The sequence below is a fragment of the Cydia splendana genome, chromosome 13 (assembly GCF_910591565.1).
Source record: "Cydia splendana chromosome 13, ilCydSple1.2, whole genome shotgun sequence".
NCBI lineage: Eukaryota > Metazoa > Arthropoda > Insecta > Lepidoptera > Tortricidae > Cydia > Cydia splendana.
In genome coordinates this window covers 17397431-17415580 of record NC_085972.1, presented here as the reverse complement: position 1 = coordinate 17415580, position 18150 = coordinate 17397431, and the positions used below count along the sequence as shown (strand labels likewise).

General features: G+C 37.4%; 2 protein-coding genes across 3 annotated transcripts in view; one reads left to right on the top strand and one right to left on the bottom strand.

The window, feature by feature from the left end:
* The window catches only part of LOC134796517 (calmodulin-like), a 99958-nt gene that overhangs the window by 13868 nt on the left and 67940 nt on the right, over positions 1-18150 (top strand). Inside the window, exon 2 of the mRNA XM_063768704.1 lies at positions 6364-6405. Within this exon, the coding sequence (XP_063624774.1) occupies positions 6364-6405 (42 nt within the window). The remainder of the gene's footprint in view (positions 1-6363; positions 6406-18150) is intronic.
* LOC134796236 (troponin C-like) overlaps positions 17140-18150 on the bottom strand; it is a 41496-nt gene continuing 40485 nt past the window's right edge. For both annotated transcript variants that reach the window (XM_063768282.1, XM_063768283.1), the window contains one exon: positions 17140-17223. In XM_063768282.1, coding sequence (XP_063624352.1) covers positions 17195-17223 — 29 coding nt within the window. In that variant the 3' untranslated portion in view covers positions 17140-17194. The remainder of the gene's footprint in view (positions 17224-18150) is intronic.

Sequence of the window (18150 nt, the reverse complement as noted above, 5' to 3'; positions counted from 1 at the left end):
AAAATTTACCGTCCTTTGGGACCGCGGTAGACTAGCGAAAAGAAGAGAAATTTCGATCACGTTGAAATCGTGAAGTTCTATGACAGTATCAAAAGTGTATTGGATGTTTTGTAATGGTTAGGTGTATACATTTTTACTGGCTCCAAATGTCTCACGGTAAAGCCATATTTTCCAACCTCCCACCGCGGAAAATGGCGAGAAATCGTACGGCAAGCAACATCTGTGTCTGATGTCAGCAGTTGACCACGACACTCTGCAAAGAGTATAACGACAAAGAATAAGAAAGAGAAAGTCATATTTTAAAATGAAAATGGGAGCTTGATTGGAATATTTCATATAAACCTGATTTCATTTCTCTTTTAAATTAAAGTTTCTGTAACAAATCCTATGTAAGAACAAATGTAGTAGCTCTTATACTTACTGATTTGTACACACTACCCCATTGGATTAAACGCTATGTATAACTTTTATATAACTCAGGGTATTTAATCCCGGGAATCAATGGGGTTATCGTCCGAATATCCACTCCACAAATCGAGTGTTTTCAGGCTTGCGTATTTTCCTGCTCGAATAAATGTAAGATTTGGGTAACTGCGAAAACGGGGAAGTTTTGAAAATAACAAATACCATTCTAAACTATAGTATTTTTCAAACAGCTTGGGTACATACAGCTGTCTTTTCCATACGAATCATAACCTTAAAACACAAAATATGCAAAAAATTATTGAGATGACAGCTGTCACTGTACCCAATTTTTAAACACTTCTATTACATCTGTTGCTTGCACATTTCGACTGAAACCCAAAAAGCAAATTCTTCCCAAATTACAAAAGAAATTTTGCCCGCCTTACTACCTGATTGGCTATAGATTGCAAAAGTGTCTTGACAGCTCTTCAATGAGCTCACTACAGGAATTTACGATCCCTCGTATCGGCTTGTAGCCTCGCTTGGCCTGTCCCGGAAATTATTCGTATACAGAGCGATTTCCGGCATACATCGCCCTCTCTGTTAACTATAGGTAAACCTTATTACAAGAGGCATAAGGGCCACATACAGTTAAGAGTGTTGCTTTGTATATCGTCGTGTAACAAAAAGGGACAGTAACGACCTTGTAACAGGCGACCCACATAAAATATGAATAAAACGAAGTGCGGATAAGGGTTTCGGGAAATATTGAAAGTGGTTTTCTACGATTTTGGGATTGGAGGTTATTTAATAATGGTGTAGGTGGGTGACGCGGTCACCATGACAGAAGCTTAATTTGATTAGAGAAAGTGAGAAGTGACGTAGATACCATGTTTATGATAGCCTACTATGTATATCACAAATTTTGTAAGAAAATTTGTAGAACTAAAATTATGGCTACAACTATGTAGCTACGGTAGAACGGGGTGACTTTCAAATGCAGGGGCGACTTTAAAATTCTAGTTCTTGAGCCATAATATATATTTGTGCGAGATTTTTTACAGTAGGTGAATATGAATATATAGTAATCTAACTAGTTACAGGAACATTTTCAATAAATAATGAATAATGGTAATTCTATTGCCGTTTTAAATCTATCAAAGTAACCCCAAATTTTCCAAAGTCACCCCGGTCTACGGTACGCGAGATTCTATCATTTCTATAATTATATTGGATCTGAGGTATTAGGTTCTACGGTCTTGAACGTGGTCTTTGTAATATAATCGTATATCTTAATGTCTAAAGGGGAGAAAAGTCGATTTATTGGCTGCAGTATTACTGGCGCGTGGGGAGTTTAAAACTCGTGGCACTGTTTGAAATTTTGAGAATCATAAAATTTGAGGCGAAAATATTACTTGCAATGAAATGTTTTATAACTGCAAAGAACTGCTGATAAAATATTGGATTTGAAAGTTTACGGCCTTTAGTGCCAAATAGTTACTAAATACCTCCGTGTTAGTATTTTATATGTCTTCTTAGCAACATCAATGGCATCATTGTACAGCCTCCATCAGATATATAGGAGCGGCCAGGGTGTTCACAAATACCTTAACAAAGCCTCTACTGTCAAGACGTTAAAGTTAGATATTTTTGAGCACCTTGGCCGCACCCATATATCTGCTGCTGCTGCATATAAAAATAATGGTGTGGTGCGGAACAAAATATACAACGATGGAGATGATTGTGAAGATTAGATGGCTGTATGCCATTGGAAACTTGGCTCTGTTCTACTCAACAGAAACTTAAGATATGCTTGTTTTATCTTAAAGTGCCTTTTCAGATTTACAGGTTTGCAAGCTGCCAAAGAGGAGTAAATACATGAGATTTAAAACATGACCACACAAACTTTTAACGCAAATATTGCACACTGACATCAGCTATCCCTACTCTTACTATTGAATTCTCTGCGATGTAAATAATCGATGTTGCTGAATGTCTTGGCAAGTGCTTTAAATGTTAAGTTTAAGAGTCCGCAGCAAGCTCGGCCGAATTTCACCTTCGCATAGAAACTGAGTTTCGTTCTCATTTTAAGACTACGTGTTGGATTGTAATGAAACTTTGCACATACAACGACATGAGGAATATCGAATCCTGTAGTTTATATAGCTCCAGTTTATAAAACAAACGTCATAGAGCTAAAGCATGTTTCGATGAAAAACTTAAATTCGCTGTATTTTTTTAACTATGGTATCTGAAGTTACATATAAACTAATTCCAGGACTAGATATACCTTATCCTATTGTAAGACAAAGTTTCAGAGCAATCTAGCTAAGTAGTCGTGTTTAAATGAGAGTGTAACTACGTTTGTATGGAGAACCGAGATTGCTGGGGACTCTTAAGTGCTCTTTACATTTTTAATTTCTGTTTAAAAGTTTTGCGATTCCCATTCTTTTAGGTCGTTATTTCTTTGATTTTTGCCGATTGTAAAAGCCACTTGAAGTGTCGGTTGCAATCTTCTCTTGCTTATTTTTGGAGATTTGATTAAAAACAACACCGTTTCCAAATTTCTATTTACACGATGAATGCTTTGGAGCTAATTTTGAAGACATAAATTAGTAAATTGTTTTTGATTTTATCTCTTATGAAAAAGAAATCTCTTTCTGTTATGAAAAAGATCAAGGAGCATCTTTATACCAAGAGAAGGTAAAGTCCTAAGTAAATCTGGTACAAATTTGGACTCATTCCATGTATTTTGCACAAAATTAGCAAATAAAATGCATAAATAAGAAATTTTTCACATAAACAAGCAGGAATGGAAAAATTATTTGAATGCTGGCTTTCAAACTTGGCTCCAAATATATCTGTGCAAATACTTAACTGTTCTGTGTTACCGACCAACAAGGTTATGTGCTGCACGTACTATCCCTTCTTTCTTCTATTCTGGCACATAATGCACATGTGCGACTTGGATGGCGATAGTTATCAGTCCGGGTCCGGGCCGAAGCATCCAAAACTTCGTTTTCTATGATGGCTGATCGGTGATCACGTGATGCTTTCTGTAGAAAACTGAAGTGTCAGACATCTCGGCCTATAGAAACAATACCATATGTTGTTTAGTCTAAGATATGTAAAAATTTCTCGTCTAAGACTATTTCTTACAAAAGAAAGAGAATTTCTCAAGAAAAGTACAACACTAGAAGGCGCAATTGAAGCAATTGCATTTTCCGATCGGTAATTAAGAACGATTGTTGAAGTAGAAGGTAATTCCGAAGTTTTCCACTTAATTGACGTCGATTCAGAGCCGGGAGATCGATAAGGTCCTTTTAAAGATAATAATGTCGATTTTGTGTCAATAACTTGTTATTTTATTGGTCTTGTTTTGATACGACTTTGAGGTCGTGTGGGCCCCTGCCAATCAGCGTGAGGCGCTCGCTCTGAGGGTCTACTGCGAAATTTCGTTATTTGCCTCTTTATCGCTCTAATATGCAAGAGTGATAGAGAGGCAGATAACGAAATTTCGATTTTTTTACGAAGTGCAATCAGAGTTGTTTCATAAGGAGTCTTGTTCGCACTCATTGGCAATTTGGCACACATGAGATGCCTGGCCCCTATTTCACCACGGTGACAGGTGCGACAATTCGACAAATATCACTGTTGCTGACGTCACAGCCATCAATGGGCTACGGTTACCACTTACCATCACGTGGGTATTCCTGTTTGCCACCATCGTTGTATTATTTAAAAAAACTTTATTACGTCGGCAAAAGACATGTATTTCTCTTGCGATGCTTATGATGATGATGATGATGACAATTGTCACAAGATTTAAAAGAACTTTCGGTAATTCTAGACAGGAAATGAGTTCTGTGTCGGAATTTCGTGACAATTTTCGTGTTTCTTGTGACAATTGTCATTAGCTTCGCAAAATAAGTACTTATTTATTGGCGATATAATGGAGTTTTTTTTTATTAAAATATTGGTGGCTAACACGCACCGCCCGTCCGATGGTATATATAGGTTACAGTAGCCTATGGAGGCCTGTGACGTCAGTAACAGTGATTGTCGCACCTGTCACCGTGTTGAAATAGGGGCCAGGGTAGTACGACTCAAGTTTGTACCATAGATAGTAAGGTTGACGAAATATAAAGTGATCCGATCTCTCGAACAAGTCTGATAAAAGTCGGCTCACTTTATATTTAGTCAACTTGACCTATCGAAACAAGATCAAAACCTTTTCAAATTGTTAAAAGAGAATCGGTTTCAATATAACTGAATTTCCTGACTCTCTTTAGAAAACTTGTAACGAAATACGGAATTATTTTGCATACTATTACAATTTTGTTTATAAATGAGGGCTTGAAATATAATTGGTCCCTGTATATATTATTTATTATAACCTCATTTCATTTCGTGTTTTCCGTGATCCACTGATGTGCTATTTAGATCTGGTCGAGTCTTTAATACGAGATGATGCCGATCGGTTCAGGCATCTTTCATGTAACCGGAGGACGCTGGTTCAATTCCGGCTTTGGGCATTTTTTCCTTCGTATATGACATTTGTTTCCATTTCTATTTTTTTTTAATTACTGGTATAATTGCAATTGCTTCAACAACTTACAAATAGTAATCGTATTTTGAATACAAAAGCAGATGTTCAGTTTCTTCTGGAACTTTAGTAACCTTGCTACCGCCATCCAATCAGCTAGCATCAAGCATGCCAATCTTATTGGTCGTCATAGTCCAATCAACGAGGAAGGACACTTCATCAATATCCCCTTCGTCAAATTAGGCAGAATTAAATAGTCAAGTAAAATGTAATTTTAAAAATAATTCAGAATTTATTTTCTGGTCTATTTTGTAACTGAAATCAATTTTGCTGGTTAATGATTCTGCGATATATGCGAATGGAGGGATGTTTTGTTAAGTCAGCTTATAATGATACCTTTAAAATAATGTCAAACAAAATCGCATGACTATGAGATTTGGCCAATAATCAATCAGATTCAGTCATACTTTTTGTTCATTGGCCAAATTACTTAGCTAAGTGTTTCTGTTTGTTTATATTATTTTAAATACCGCTGCATGGGGTCATTTGAAGCTCCAGGAGATATATGAAACTATGAGAATTGGCTTTGTGTCCAGAAATTTCATAACTAAAGTTGGACCTAGGTAATCTTTTACAAAGCCAGTTAATACGAAAAACTTTAAATACTCATAGTTACATATATTAATTATAGCTACAGAAAGTTAATTTGTACTTTACTTAATGATCTTCTAATGATTTCAATGTGACGTCATTATGAGATCATTTAGCAAAGTTCGAATTGGCCTTCTGGTGTTTCAAATACTCCTTCAACAGTACTAAAGGTTAATCCAGATGTAGCATCTACGCCGCGAGCACGCGCGCATGTGTTTTGATTGCGTGCTTTATGCGTGCCTTGCATGAGCACTCACTAAAGTGCGCAACGGTCAATGGGGTGTGTGGGAAAATTTTTTGACGAAGTGTCTTTAAGGACCCTTTTCTGATGGAAAGGTGCTTATACATATGCATAAGCAAAAGGACCCTTAAAGAAGGGAAAGCCACATATTTTTATGATATTTTTGGTTGTAACTAATTAGTCAAGGATCTCTACCAGTTAACCAAAAATATCATCAAAATGTAGAAATACTTCTTCAAAAATCCGTCCCAAGAAATTATTGACCCGCAACCATGACTACTGCGAAAAACGAAAATCGAAATTACTATGTATTTCTATTGCTCACACATATTCGAGCAAAAGAGAGGCACATATTTTAGATTTTCGTTTTTCGCGGCAGGGCCTCAGAAGCCAATATGCAAGCGCGCTCGCGGCGCATTCGCTAAGATCTGGACATTTCTTAAAAGCAGTGTCCTCGTTGGTTGGGGTATAACTCTCGCTGTGTGTGCTAGTGTATCGGAACGGTTGTTTCTTCTTGCAGGCTCGGAGCGCTAGCACCAGTAGCTTTAGGAGTGTAAGTCAGGTAAAGGCAATCGCTAGCTTGTTCATGCCTGGTCATTACATTGATGAGTTCGTGGTTTTCGTTTTGGGCGGCGATGGTTTTTATCCAGGAAAAATATATTATTATTATATATTATTATTCAGAGCCCACTGTGTCCCACTGCTGGGCAAAGGCCTCCCCCCTCTTCCTCCACTCGTCTCTATTTAGTGCAATAAGGGCGGCCTCTCAAGAAGGAGTCCAAGTTATCCCGCCATCGCCGACGAAGCCTGCCGGCTCCCCGGTTAGACTCGTGGGGCTCCCTCTCTGTGGTTAACTTGGCCCACAAGTCGTCCGGCATTCCAGTCCAGGAAAAAACAAAAGAAAATATAAAGTTGACCAGTAATACATGATCATTGTCAAGAGGGCGCTGTTATTCTCATGTGAGCAATCCTCAAAAAGTTTGTACATTTCGATCACATCTTAGATTTCTATAAAAATTGTTAGGTAAAGTAAATGAAGCTGAACAACTTCCACCATATTTCCCAAAATGACCCAGAAAGTTTCTAAGAAACATTCCTTTTTTGTTACCAGATTTCCTCACACATTTGGTAAAAAAAGGAACGTTTATTAGAAAGTTTTTGGGACATATATAGAGTGACAGTTCAGTATAGTATGAAAAAATCAGTTCCAGTGAAATTCCGCAACATGGCGCGTGATCATATATTTTTGGTCAGGCTTTAACAGTCAGACCAAGCTGTCTCAGCAGCGATTTTGATAGCACAGACTGTGCAAGTGTTATTTTAAACGTCAAACTTCTATGAAATTATGGTGCTTAACACTTGCACAGTCTGTGCTTTCAAAATCGTTGCCGAGTTAACTCGGTGTAACTCTAGTTATTTCTTTCACAAGAGCGCAAAGTTGTTTAACCCCTTTTGATATCTGAGCAAGCGAAAGATTCCAAAATTGAACCACGATCATAGCGACTGCTTCGAAAAGTGGAATCTTAAGCGTTGCGATGGTTTCAAGGCACGAGGATTTAAAAAACTTGTTTCCTTCTGATTAAAGCTTGTAAATATAATAACATTAATAACACAAACAATTCATGTTTTTATAAAACTTCCGACGAGATTTGAAATATATTGGAATAAAAACTATCGCCAATAATATTCTGTCATGAGTCATTTTACGTAGTTTGTTATAGATTTAGAGTCATCATCATCATCGGCAGTAGAACTAAAGGTAAGTACACGATTCGGCAAATGATTTTCATAGCTTACAGAACAGCACAAATTAGTTCAGCCAAAAAAATTATAGGTAAATAAATAGGTATTACAGAACATTTTTACACATATCGACAGTCAGCTCGATAATGCCTGTGTTGTGGGTACTAGATGATGATATATATACTTAGATATATGTAGATAAATACTTGAACATAAAAAAAAACATCTACATATAACTCAGGAACACATATCTGTGATAAACACACAAATAGATGGTACCAGCGGGCGCAGCATGATTCCATTTTTATCACCTGTCACTATGCCCGTCACTTTCGCACTTACTTACTTGTTAGAAAGTGACAGGTATGGTGACAAGCGATAAAAATGCTACCGTGCTCCGCCGCAGGATTCGAGCCCGGGACCACTACCGACTAGGCAGCAGGACGTTAAAATTATTTAAAATTAAATACCTATTCTAAAAAAAAACAACCTTACAACACAGAATGTCAATAGGTATTATATGCTTTAATTTACAATGAGTATCAATTTGGGAGCAGTAAATAATATAAAATGAAACCTTGAATACGAATTTGTTATAAAAATAATACCGTCCTCCCGTTTTCTCCTAAATTCCTAATTAGGTATACAAAGTCTCATTATAATGCGACCTAAAACATGAAACCTAAAATTTAATTCCATTGTAAATAGGAAGGCGTAATGAGGGACAAAAATAACAAAAGGTTTGCTGCTACTGAGAAATAAATGGAAACTCCATACTAATATTATAAATAATATATAATATATAAATAATAATATAATAATTATAATATATAAAGGCGAAAGTGTGTCTGTCTGTCTGTCTGTTACCTCTTCACGCTTAAGCCGCTGAACCGATTTAGTTGAAATTTGGTATTGAGATAGTTTGAGTCTCGGGGAAGGACATAGGATAGTTTTTATGTCGGAAATCATCCCTGAAGAGAGTGCAAAGGGGGGTGGAATTGTAAGAGTTAATGCATTGCCTACTAATTGAAGTAAGCAATGCGCGAATTGAATGATTGCTATTAGCATTACCCAGGCGCTATACCTACTTTAGCTGCTGTCACTAATTCTAAAAGCTAGTAGTCGCGGGCAAAAGCTAGTAATGTATAAAACTTGTATACTTACCTATGTGCCAACTGTAGGTCTAGCACATGATTGGCGCCACAGTATCTCGCCCGCGAGATAGACTACCCGTCTTTTTCTAATCGTATTAATTAAAAAGGGACGGGCCGATCACGTGCTAGCCTGGCTGTAAATAATCATTAAATGACAATTTGATTTGCAGCAAAAGAAACAGTGATTCAGCCATCGCTGACGTAGAGCGGTAATTAGATTTTACTATTTCATAATATCTTTATGATACAATCATTACACGACTCGCGATGCATCCCGCGCGCACCGATAAGCGCGAGCGGTCGTATAGGGGCCGTGCTCGTTGGAGGGTCTGCCACCCTACAACCTGGGTGCCTAGCCAAGGTGACAATCACTTGCGCTACGACAACGAAACGCTTTGTGTCTCTCTCGGCTCGATTCGGAAAATGAATTAGATTTCTACTAGACTTCAACAAGTTACGATACGGATAATTCAAAGATATTTGTAAGATAGATATGTCCAATTTGACGTTTCCGTGATTATGGAGGTCATCTTGAACGATTTCGACAAGTTATGACTTAGATATCCAAGTCACATCTAGTCGATATCTAATGTAGATCTAGTTGATCTCTAAATCGTCTCAAGATCTTGTGATTATCTCGAAATCCGAATAGGCCTGTCTATCGCTCTTCCGTATTAGTGCGACAGTGACAGTTGCATTTCGCTACGAAGGGTAAACAATTGGCATGTTGGCTACGCACCCTGATTTGAAAACTTTAAATTGACATTGCCACATCACGCCATCATGCAAGTGCTGCCCCCACAGTTCACGCAGGCTCCCTTGAGCGTTGTAGGGTCTGCCATCTTGTGGCCTAATTCGAAAACTTATGATGACATTCACACTTTGCACCAATAAACAGGGACCTTATGTGCTCTCTACAGTTCATGCACCATCCCTATCATATCAATAGCAAAACCGTAAAAGACTAAATAAAATAAAAAACAAATATTTGCGGACGGTTTTATCTATTAATTTCAATATGAATGTTGTTGCTGTAAGCTATGAAAAATATGCCTTCAAAAGCACTCTATACACATTAGATCTCTTCATATATAGTTCTAGACTAGACATAGACAATTGTTACAGATACATCCACATGAGTAAAATTATATTTTACAGGCATATTGTCACACGGTACATTGTTTCAAATGCTCATCACAGGTTTGTATTTTGGAGTTTATGTATTTTCTTGAGATGAAACGGTGAATATCGAAGAAACCGTGGGTAGGTAGTTTATAACAATTTTTATCTGCGTTCAGAAACCGTAGGAAATGACAAGCTTTATTACAACCAATTTTACTATGAGAACTTTCTTATCTGTGGTAGTAGGAAAATTTGTACTTTAATGTACATAACGTTATAGATTTTTGTAGGTTATGAGTTTAAATTTGGAACAGCAGTCAAAACTCAAGTAGGTCTCTATTCTAGTATCCATAGATATTAAAACAGTTATCGATACGAAACGTCAATTTAGTATGTTTTTTAAATATAAACCGCACGATATTTGATCTCGAGTGACACGAGAATAGGGACTTCATTCTTTTTTCTAGGAATTTTAAAAAACTACGGATGTTGACATGCGTGAAAAAAGTTTTCATTCAACGCCATTTGACGTACAGTTTATCTTTTAGTTAGTTTTAAGTGTGTTTAGATAAAGTAGTGTATGTAACTGTACATAATTAGGCATTAAAACACTCGTGTGATCCTATTAAGAAACTCACTAACGTTCGTTTCTTAAACCCACACTCGTATTTTAATGCCTCTCATTATGTAGCAGTCACATAAACTACTATAATATTATTAACTGTTGTAGCACAATGACTTGATCTTGATCACTAATACCAAAGATCATTAGGTCTTTCTTTCCAACGCTCTCTCTGTCCGTCTCTTAGATTTTGGACATTGTTAGTAATAAAATAATTTATATTTCAATTAAGTAAATGCTAACGACATAAGAGGAGACACGTGTCTTCCTTAGTTTACTTGCAGAATAAAGCCCGCTAAATGACACTGTAAAGATTCCCTTGTGGAACCTCAAGGAAATAAGAAAAGTTCAAAGCGACATTTCAGTACACGGAACTAAGTGGCGAACTTCGTAGTCCGTGGAGTTCTTGTATATGTTAAAATGAGGCTGAACCTAGTACTCGAGTTCATGAGAGAAAATGGAGTCGGCAACTTTAATGAGCTAGTTGGTAAGACTTCTAATAAAGTTTATACGGAACACGTATGTCTAGTTTAGCTTAACAGTTTGTCCACGTCTCAGTGCAACAATACGATAGAGGTGATAGAGGAAAGGGGGGAGATGACCGAACGAGATGGTCTTATGAACCTTGCAGTAGGAGCAGCAGAGAACGCTCTAGCTATTATTGTTTGTCCTTGTCAGTCTCATTTTTCATCCTTTAGTGCCTCGTCAAAAAGTCAGACGTATTTACCCTACAGTGCTTGGTGGGCAACAATGAATCCAACTAAATTACGTAGGTTGTTTTTGCCATGTGGTCAGGTATGTTAAGATGTGTTTTTAATTTCGTCGACTACGAATGATGTTCAGAACATGCAGAATAGGGCAGAATCTGTCCCTTACGGGCGCACCGAAGTGGCAACTTTACAATACGTATTATATACTTGCTTCGGGGTCATCAAAACATCATTTATGTAATTAGCAATATTAGCATCACTGATAATACTTGTATTTCAATGACCACTATTTATTGGTTATATATTTGAATACAGGGCCAGGTGACTATATAGCTGAAGGCCTACAGACCGAACTCTTTTACTCCAATTAAGGGGTAATTAGAGTGACAGAGAAATATGCCAACACTTTGCGAACTTCGGTGTTCACGGTAGGCCTTCCGGTATCCAGTAAGCACCAATATTTGAGGAGTGTATTTTTAAAAGTATTTATTTTTGTATGGTGTTCATAGATAAATATTTAAGCCCTTTTAAAACGACTCTCCTTATTTATTCTCAAATAATTAGGTACGTTTCCCAATATTTCGTCAAAATGAAAATATCCAAAGGAAACATTCCTGCTAACGCTAACCGAGCCAAAACAAACAATCAATTATATCTAAACAAGCAATCTGCTTAGTCGGATCATCCCATACATTTATAATTGAGTACATATTCGACGAAAACAAAAGCCGACCGAGCTGTCCACATGATATTGTACCCAAGCTCCAAAACAGCGCAACCACACTTCTAAAACAACCTTATGTATTGGGCAAGAAAGTTCAGTTTTGAATGATGATGTAAATTGAAATAAGCAGTGTGAAAAGTTTCAAATCTGATCCAGTGGACGTAGAATGATAAAATGGGACATGTAGAGGATTATGCCTTGGAATTGAATTGAAATCAAGGCCTCTTAAACGTGTATGGTCATAAAAGGTTAAGTTTTAGGATTTTTTCTGTGTTTTTTTGGATGTCATTAACAAAAACGTTTGGTATAATAAGTCTAACCATAACTGCCAAAGGGGCAGGGCAGCACATAGCTGTTTAGTAACGGATGAATTGAGCTGAATCAAATGGTTCTGGGATGGTTATAGTATAGGCCGTTTAAATGTTAGGTATATTTTGCCTTTCATGAAATAAGGGTCTGGTTATTTTATTTTATATGTTAATTGTGACAATATGTTCATGTTATATCCATTTTTCTGACCTTGAACCTCGAAATTATGAAGAACCTTTAAAATATGGGTCTTTTTATTGATTTTTAGGGTTCCGTACCCAAAGGGTAAAACGGGACCCTATTACTAAGACTTCGCTGTCCGTCCGTCCGTCCGTCCGTCCGTCCGTCTGTCACCAGGCTGTATCTCACGAACCGTGATAGCTAGACAGTTGAAATTTTCACAGATGATGTATTTCTGTTGCCGCTATAACAACAAATACTAAAAACAGAATAAAATAAAGATTTAAATGGGGCTCCCATACAACAAACGTGATTTTTGACCAAAGTTAAGCAACGTCGGGAGTGGTCAGTACTTGGATGGGTGACCGTTTTTTTTTTGCTTTTTTTTTTCGTGTTTTTTGCATGGTACGGAACCATTCGTGCGCGAGTCCGACTCGCACTTGCCCGGTTTTTATATTTTCCGCACTAAAGACTTACGTTACAGCTAAAATCACTATGGAGACTTTAGCGCAGACTAAATTTTTTTTTTTTCAGTATTAACTTATTAAATATTATAAAATTACTAGCTTATGCCTTCAAAGGACTGTTAACAATAGTACAATGTATACCAATACCAAAAGACCAAAACACGCCGAAATATGGAAGATTGTAAACTGTTGAACTGAAACACTGTACCAGACAGCTTCGTGAAACAATCTGTTACAACCAACAACTATATAGAAACTGTAGGTATGTATGTGTGTAATAACAGAGTACAAAGGCGGCATATCTGGGTCGAACTATATGGTCCCAGTTTTAATGGTCCTTATTCTATTTGAGAACAATTTGGGAGAGAATCCAATAGGTTCTGTCGAGAGGATCCGAGAACTTGTTGAAAAGTTCGACTAACTTTTCGGTTCATATTATTATTATTATTTTCTTCCTCGCGTTATCCCGGCATTTTGCCACGGCTCATGGGAGCCTGGGGTCCGCTTGACAACTAGTCCCATGATTTAACCTTTTTTTTACGAAATGGCAGTCCATCTGACCTTCCAACTCAGAGGGGAAACTAGGCCTTATTGGGATTAGTCCGGTTTCCTCACGATGTTTTCCTTCACCGTAAAGCAACTGGTAAATATCAAATGATATTTCGTACATAAGTTCCGAAAAACTCATTGGTAGGAGCCGGGGTTTGTACCCGCGACCTCCGGATTGAAAGTCGCACGCTCTTACCGCTAGGCCACCAGCGCATTTCCAGGGTTCATATTATTATATAAGATCTATTCTCGTAGGTAATTTTTATTCAACTAAAAGAGTGTATGTATGTGTAATATATTTTTCACGACACTCTAATTACTCTAAAGCGTAAAGGACTGAAGATTTCAATATGGTGAGATTTGACTCCATTGTAACGTAACGGTTACATAACTTATGTACCTGTAATTTATGTCTATTCATATAATTAATTCAAAAAGTAGTTTCAACATATATAATATAAATATTTTTTAAAGATAAAAGAGCTCAGCAGCCGTGACATTAATTTTAAAGCATTTTTTCCTAATTGAGAATACTCAATACCAATTTTAATATCATCGTCACATTTTTTGCATCAAAAACTTTTATTTAATATGATAGTAATATATTCGTAAAATCATAAAATCACGACACCGAAAATGCCATCATTTATAACACCAAGCCGCTTAAAAAAAAGGTCCGCATAAACCGCTTTATTTCAGATTTATGAGGCCATAAAATAATTTGAATCGCGGAATAGGTATCCCTAAAGCCAGCTCCACACTTCGTGCGCGAATCGCAGAACCGTGAGTGTCAACGGTCAGTAAGTACCACCTATTGTAAATTTCATTCGATAGCGTGGCTTGACGTATGCGTTTGCGTTAAGTGTTATTTTGTATGGAATTTTGAGTTTCCAAAACGTCCCGCTTGGCGCGCTGTTCAAAATCCCATACAAAAATAGACATAACGAAAACGTACGTTACGCTATCGAATGGAATTTACACTAGGGGTCCAGAGTTCTCGTTACCGATTTGTTTTTTTCAGATGATACATATCGAAAATATTTTTAAACATCTTTAAATTTATTTCCTTCTAACCTGTTTATTTAAATACGAATACTTTAAATTCGAGGTTGGCATTAATTCGCGACTTACGTGCGATTCGCACACCAAGTGAGGTACAACCTTTATCTGGACCAGATTCATCTAAATATTGTCCTGTGGCCCATAAGTCTTTGCGAAAAAGGGCAGGTTTTATCAATTTCAGACGTAAATAAAAGAAAGACGTGTAGTAGTAAATCTCGTTATATATTGTTTTCATATCAGATGTTACTTAATTGTCTAGGTGTGTAATTTAAATACGAATATTTTTAGTTTGTATTCGCATGTACATTAAAATTATTTGGGCTTTTGATTGACAGCGCCGATTTCTACTGATCGAATCGATGCTTCAGTCGAAGATCCTCAAAATCGGATCGAAACATTGTTGACCCTTTATTACCGATAAATAGTACCTCGTTTAAAATCATTTTAAAATGTTCGAGTCTCACGGGAGTTTTATAGGTAAAATTCACATTCATTAGCGGCTAGAGCGCGCGATTCGCACACAAAGTGTGGTACAACCTTTATCTGGATCATGTAAATATCGTCCTGTGACCCACAAACCTACTTACGATCGTGAATAAGAACTTGGTTCTATCTGAGATCGGTCGTATTTGTTCGCCAGCGAGGGAAACTCTTTGTGAACGGATATCGGCAACCTTTCTATTTGGACGCTTCGGGAAAGTTGCTGATTTGTGGCGATTGTCCGATAATTCTGTTGTTTAATTCTCAATGGAGGCAACAGAGTGAAATGATTAATGACACGTTGTTTATGTAGATTGTTATGATGGCATCATAATCTATAGCGATTTGTTTTCCATCCGTATCAAAACACACACACAATTTAATATACACCTATAGCAAAAAATATTGTAGGTAATTAAAAAAAAATGATGTTTTTTTTTTGCGTTGAGCTTCAGAATAACGTGTAGATAGGTAACTTTTGACCATAAATAATTGCTGGTCCAGCAATGCCGTAACAAATATTAATTAGGTACCTACTAATTTAAGTACCTCTATGAGCGTAGCGTTTGCCACAAATTAACGAGGTACCTCAGATATTTTCCATCATACCTACTTTTTATACACAAGACAGTTAACATCTCTCAGAAGAACTAAAACAAACCAAAGAGAAATAGTGTTGATAAAAGAAATTACTCTTCTATAGAGGGAAGTTTGTAAAGCTCTTTGAGTCAAAGCTCTGCGGTGTTTACGCTAGTAGTTAGTTTACTCTTGTTGGTACCGGTTACCTTTACCCTTGATGATTTTTCAAACTATTGTTAAATACTTATTACTATTTCATATTGTCCCCAAAGTTTGTTGGCGAATAATTAAAATAGTTAAATATTAAGCATGACTCACGTTAGACCGGACCGTGTCCGGGCCGGCGCTTCCGGCGCTTACTGTTCTATGACAAGACAGGCGATCACGTGATGCTTTCCATAGAAAACAATGCACGGGAAGCTCCGGCCCGGACACGGCCCGGTCTAACGTGAGTCATCCTTTATAGAACAATTCTACACAGATCGACCTAGTCCCACAGTAAGCTCTATAAAGTCCCACAGTAAGCTCGGTAAAGTCCCATATAGTAAGATATTTTCATTAATATTCGTGAAAATAGAAAAAATACTGCCGCATAATCTCTCAACCTAATTGGTCTATATAACACTTTAAACCCTCGCGTTTTGTACACATATTTAATTACACAAACGGGTCTAATTTCGGGTAGTTTAGTGGTGTTTTATTAATATCTCCGTTGACATTTGTTGGGACGTCAGTCTTTCCGTGACCACAGCTGGTGCAACTCAGCTGAAACGTCGGAATTAAAGGTAAAAACAATGAAATTATATCGCGGTAGACCCGTTTGTCTAATTGGTCTAATTTAAAAGATCAGGCAAAATAAACAATATAAAACGTATATAATTTATTACAATGAGGAGTGTACTAAAATTAATTACAGAGAATATAAGTCAAAAGAGCTGTTTATATTAATGACTAGAAAGCTGTTTGGGGGTAAATACATACGGAGTCGTAGGGTAAATACATTTTTCCTTCTTATTTTCTAAGAGGTATTCACATTTTCAATGTTCATCTTGATCAATGATCAACGTTTTTAATGGTGTCAATTTGGAATTTTAATCGCAAAGATTTTTTGATCGATTTTTTTTCAATTTCAAATCATTAATAAGACCAATTTTTATTTTTTTGTTCGTCAGAGATTTATTAAATTCATTTATATATACCTATGTAAAGTTGTATGCTAATGAAATTTACTGTAGAATCAGAGTGGAATAAATGGGAGAAAAACTTCTGTGAGACGTTTGAAAGCAAAGGATGGTCACCCCTCAGATATGCTCTTACCTTTAAATATCAATCAGGTTCGTTACTTGAGTATGCCTTAAAGAAAGAAAACCTGTTACTGCAGTTCTTTATTCTGTACAATAAAAATGCAATTTTACTGATTGTCCTACAAAAACACCACACGTTTCGTAACTCCACCCAAAATTACATATATTTATTATGTATCAAATTGGTTTATCGCATTTATTCCGCCCAGAATAAGGAGCTCTTCAAACTTTCCAAATTCTATCAAGATCTTACGAAAAAAAACAACAAAAAATAAATATCGGCCAAAATCAGTTTTTCATCACCACCGCATCGCTGCCGTCCAAAACGCCGCACCGTATGTCCCGCCTAATCGCCGGTCATCATCGCCATGAACTCTGCAATGGGAGAATAATCATTAATTCTCAGCGGCACTTAAATTATTCATCATAATAAGCTGGTTGAAAATAAATTGGTTACGGTCGACGAGCGGGCGTCTAGCGGAGCGTTCGGCGTAGCGGGTAGGGCCAACGATTTGAGCAGCGGGTAACCAAGGCGCTCGCATACCGTAAAATGGGGTGAGTAGGCGCAAAACTGACATTCAAACCTCGATAACATTTTATTTATACATATGCAAACTGAATGGTGTATATAATAAGTGTTGCGGACGTTTGTATTTTAGTTTTTATTTTATTTTGGGTAGTTCCATTTCATAACTTTGACGATAAACAGGAAAACCCACCTCAACCCGTAGTCCCTCGTATTTGGGGTGAGTTGGGTTTTCATACAAAGGTGATTTTGGAAGATTGTTGGATCGACTTTTTTTTATTATGAGTATTACTATAGCTCCATTTTAAATTGGAATACATTATTTTTGTAGCAGTAGCCTTAAAAACCCATCTCACCCCCCTTTCAACCCTTCTCTCCCCATTCATAACCCAACTCTCAACGCGAACCCTACTCACCCCATTTTACGGTACATTTGGATTGCTTAACATGATCGCTACACGTCCTGTTGTGCTGGGTCCAATTAAAACTTACGTTCGTGTATAGCAGGGCTCTCCAAACCCCGGCCCGCGGGCCAAATCCGGCCCGCGAAGCGTTCCAATCCGGCCCGCCGACAGCGGTCCAATCCGGCCCGCGGGAGCCAGGCTCCAGGTGTTCAGCCCTAACAGCAGCAACCCCAGATACACCCACCCCCCCTCGGCGCCGACGGTGGCCCGCGCGAAAATTCTGAGGCGCAATATGGCCCTCAGGTAAAAAAGTTTGGAGACCCCTGGTATATAGGTACAGCGATAGGATCAGTATTCCGAAACTAAAGGTCA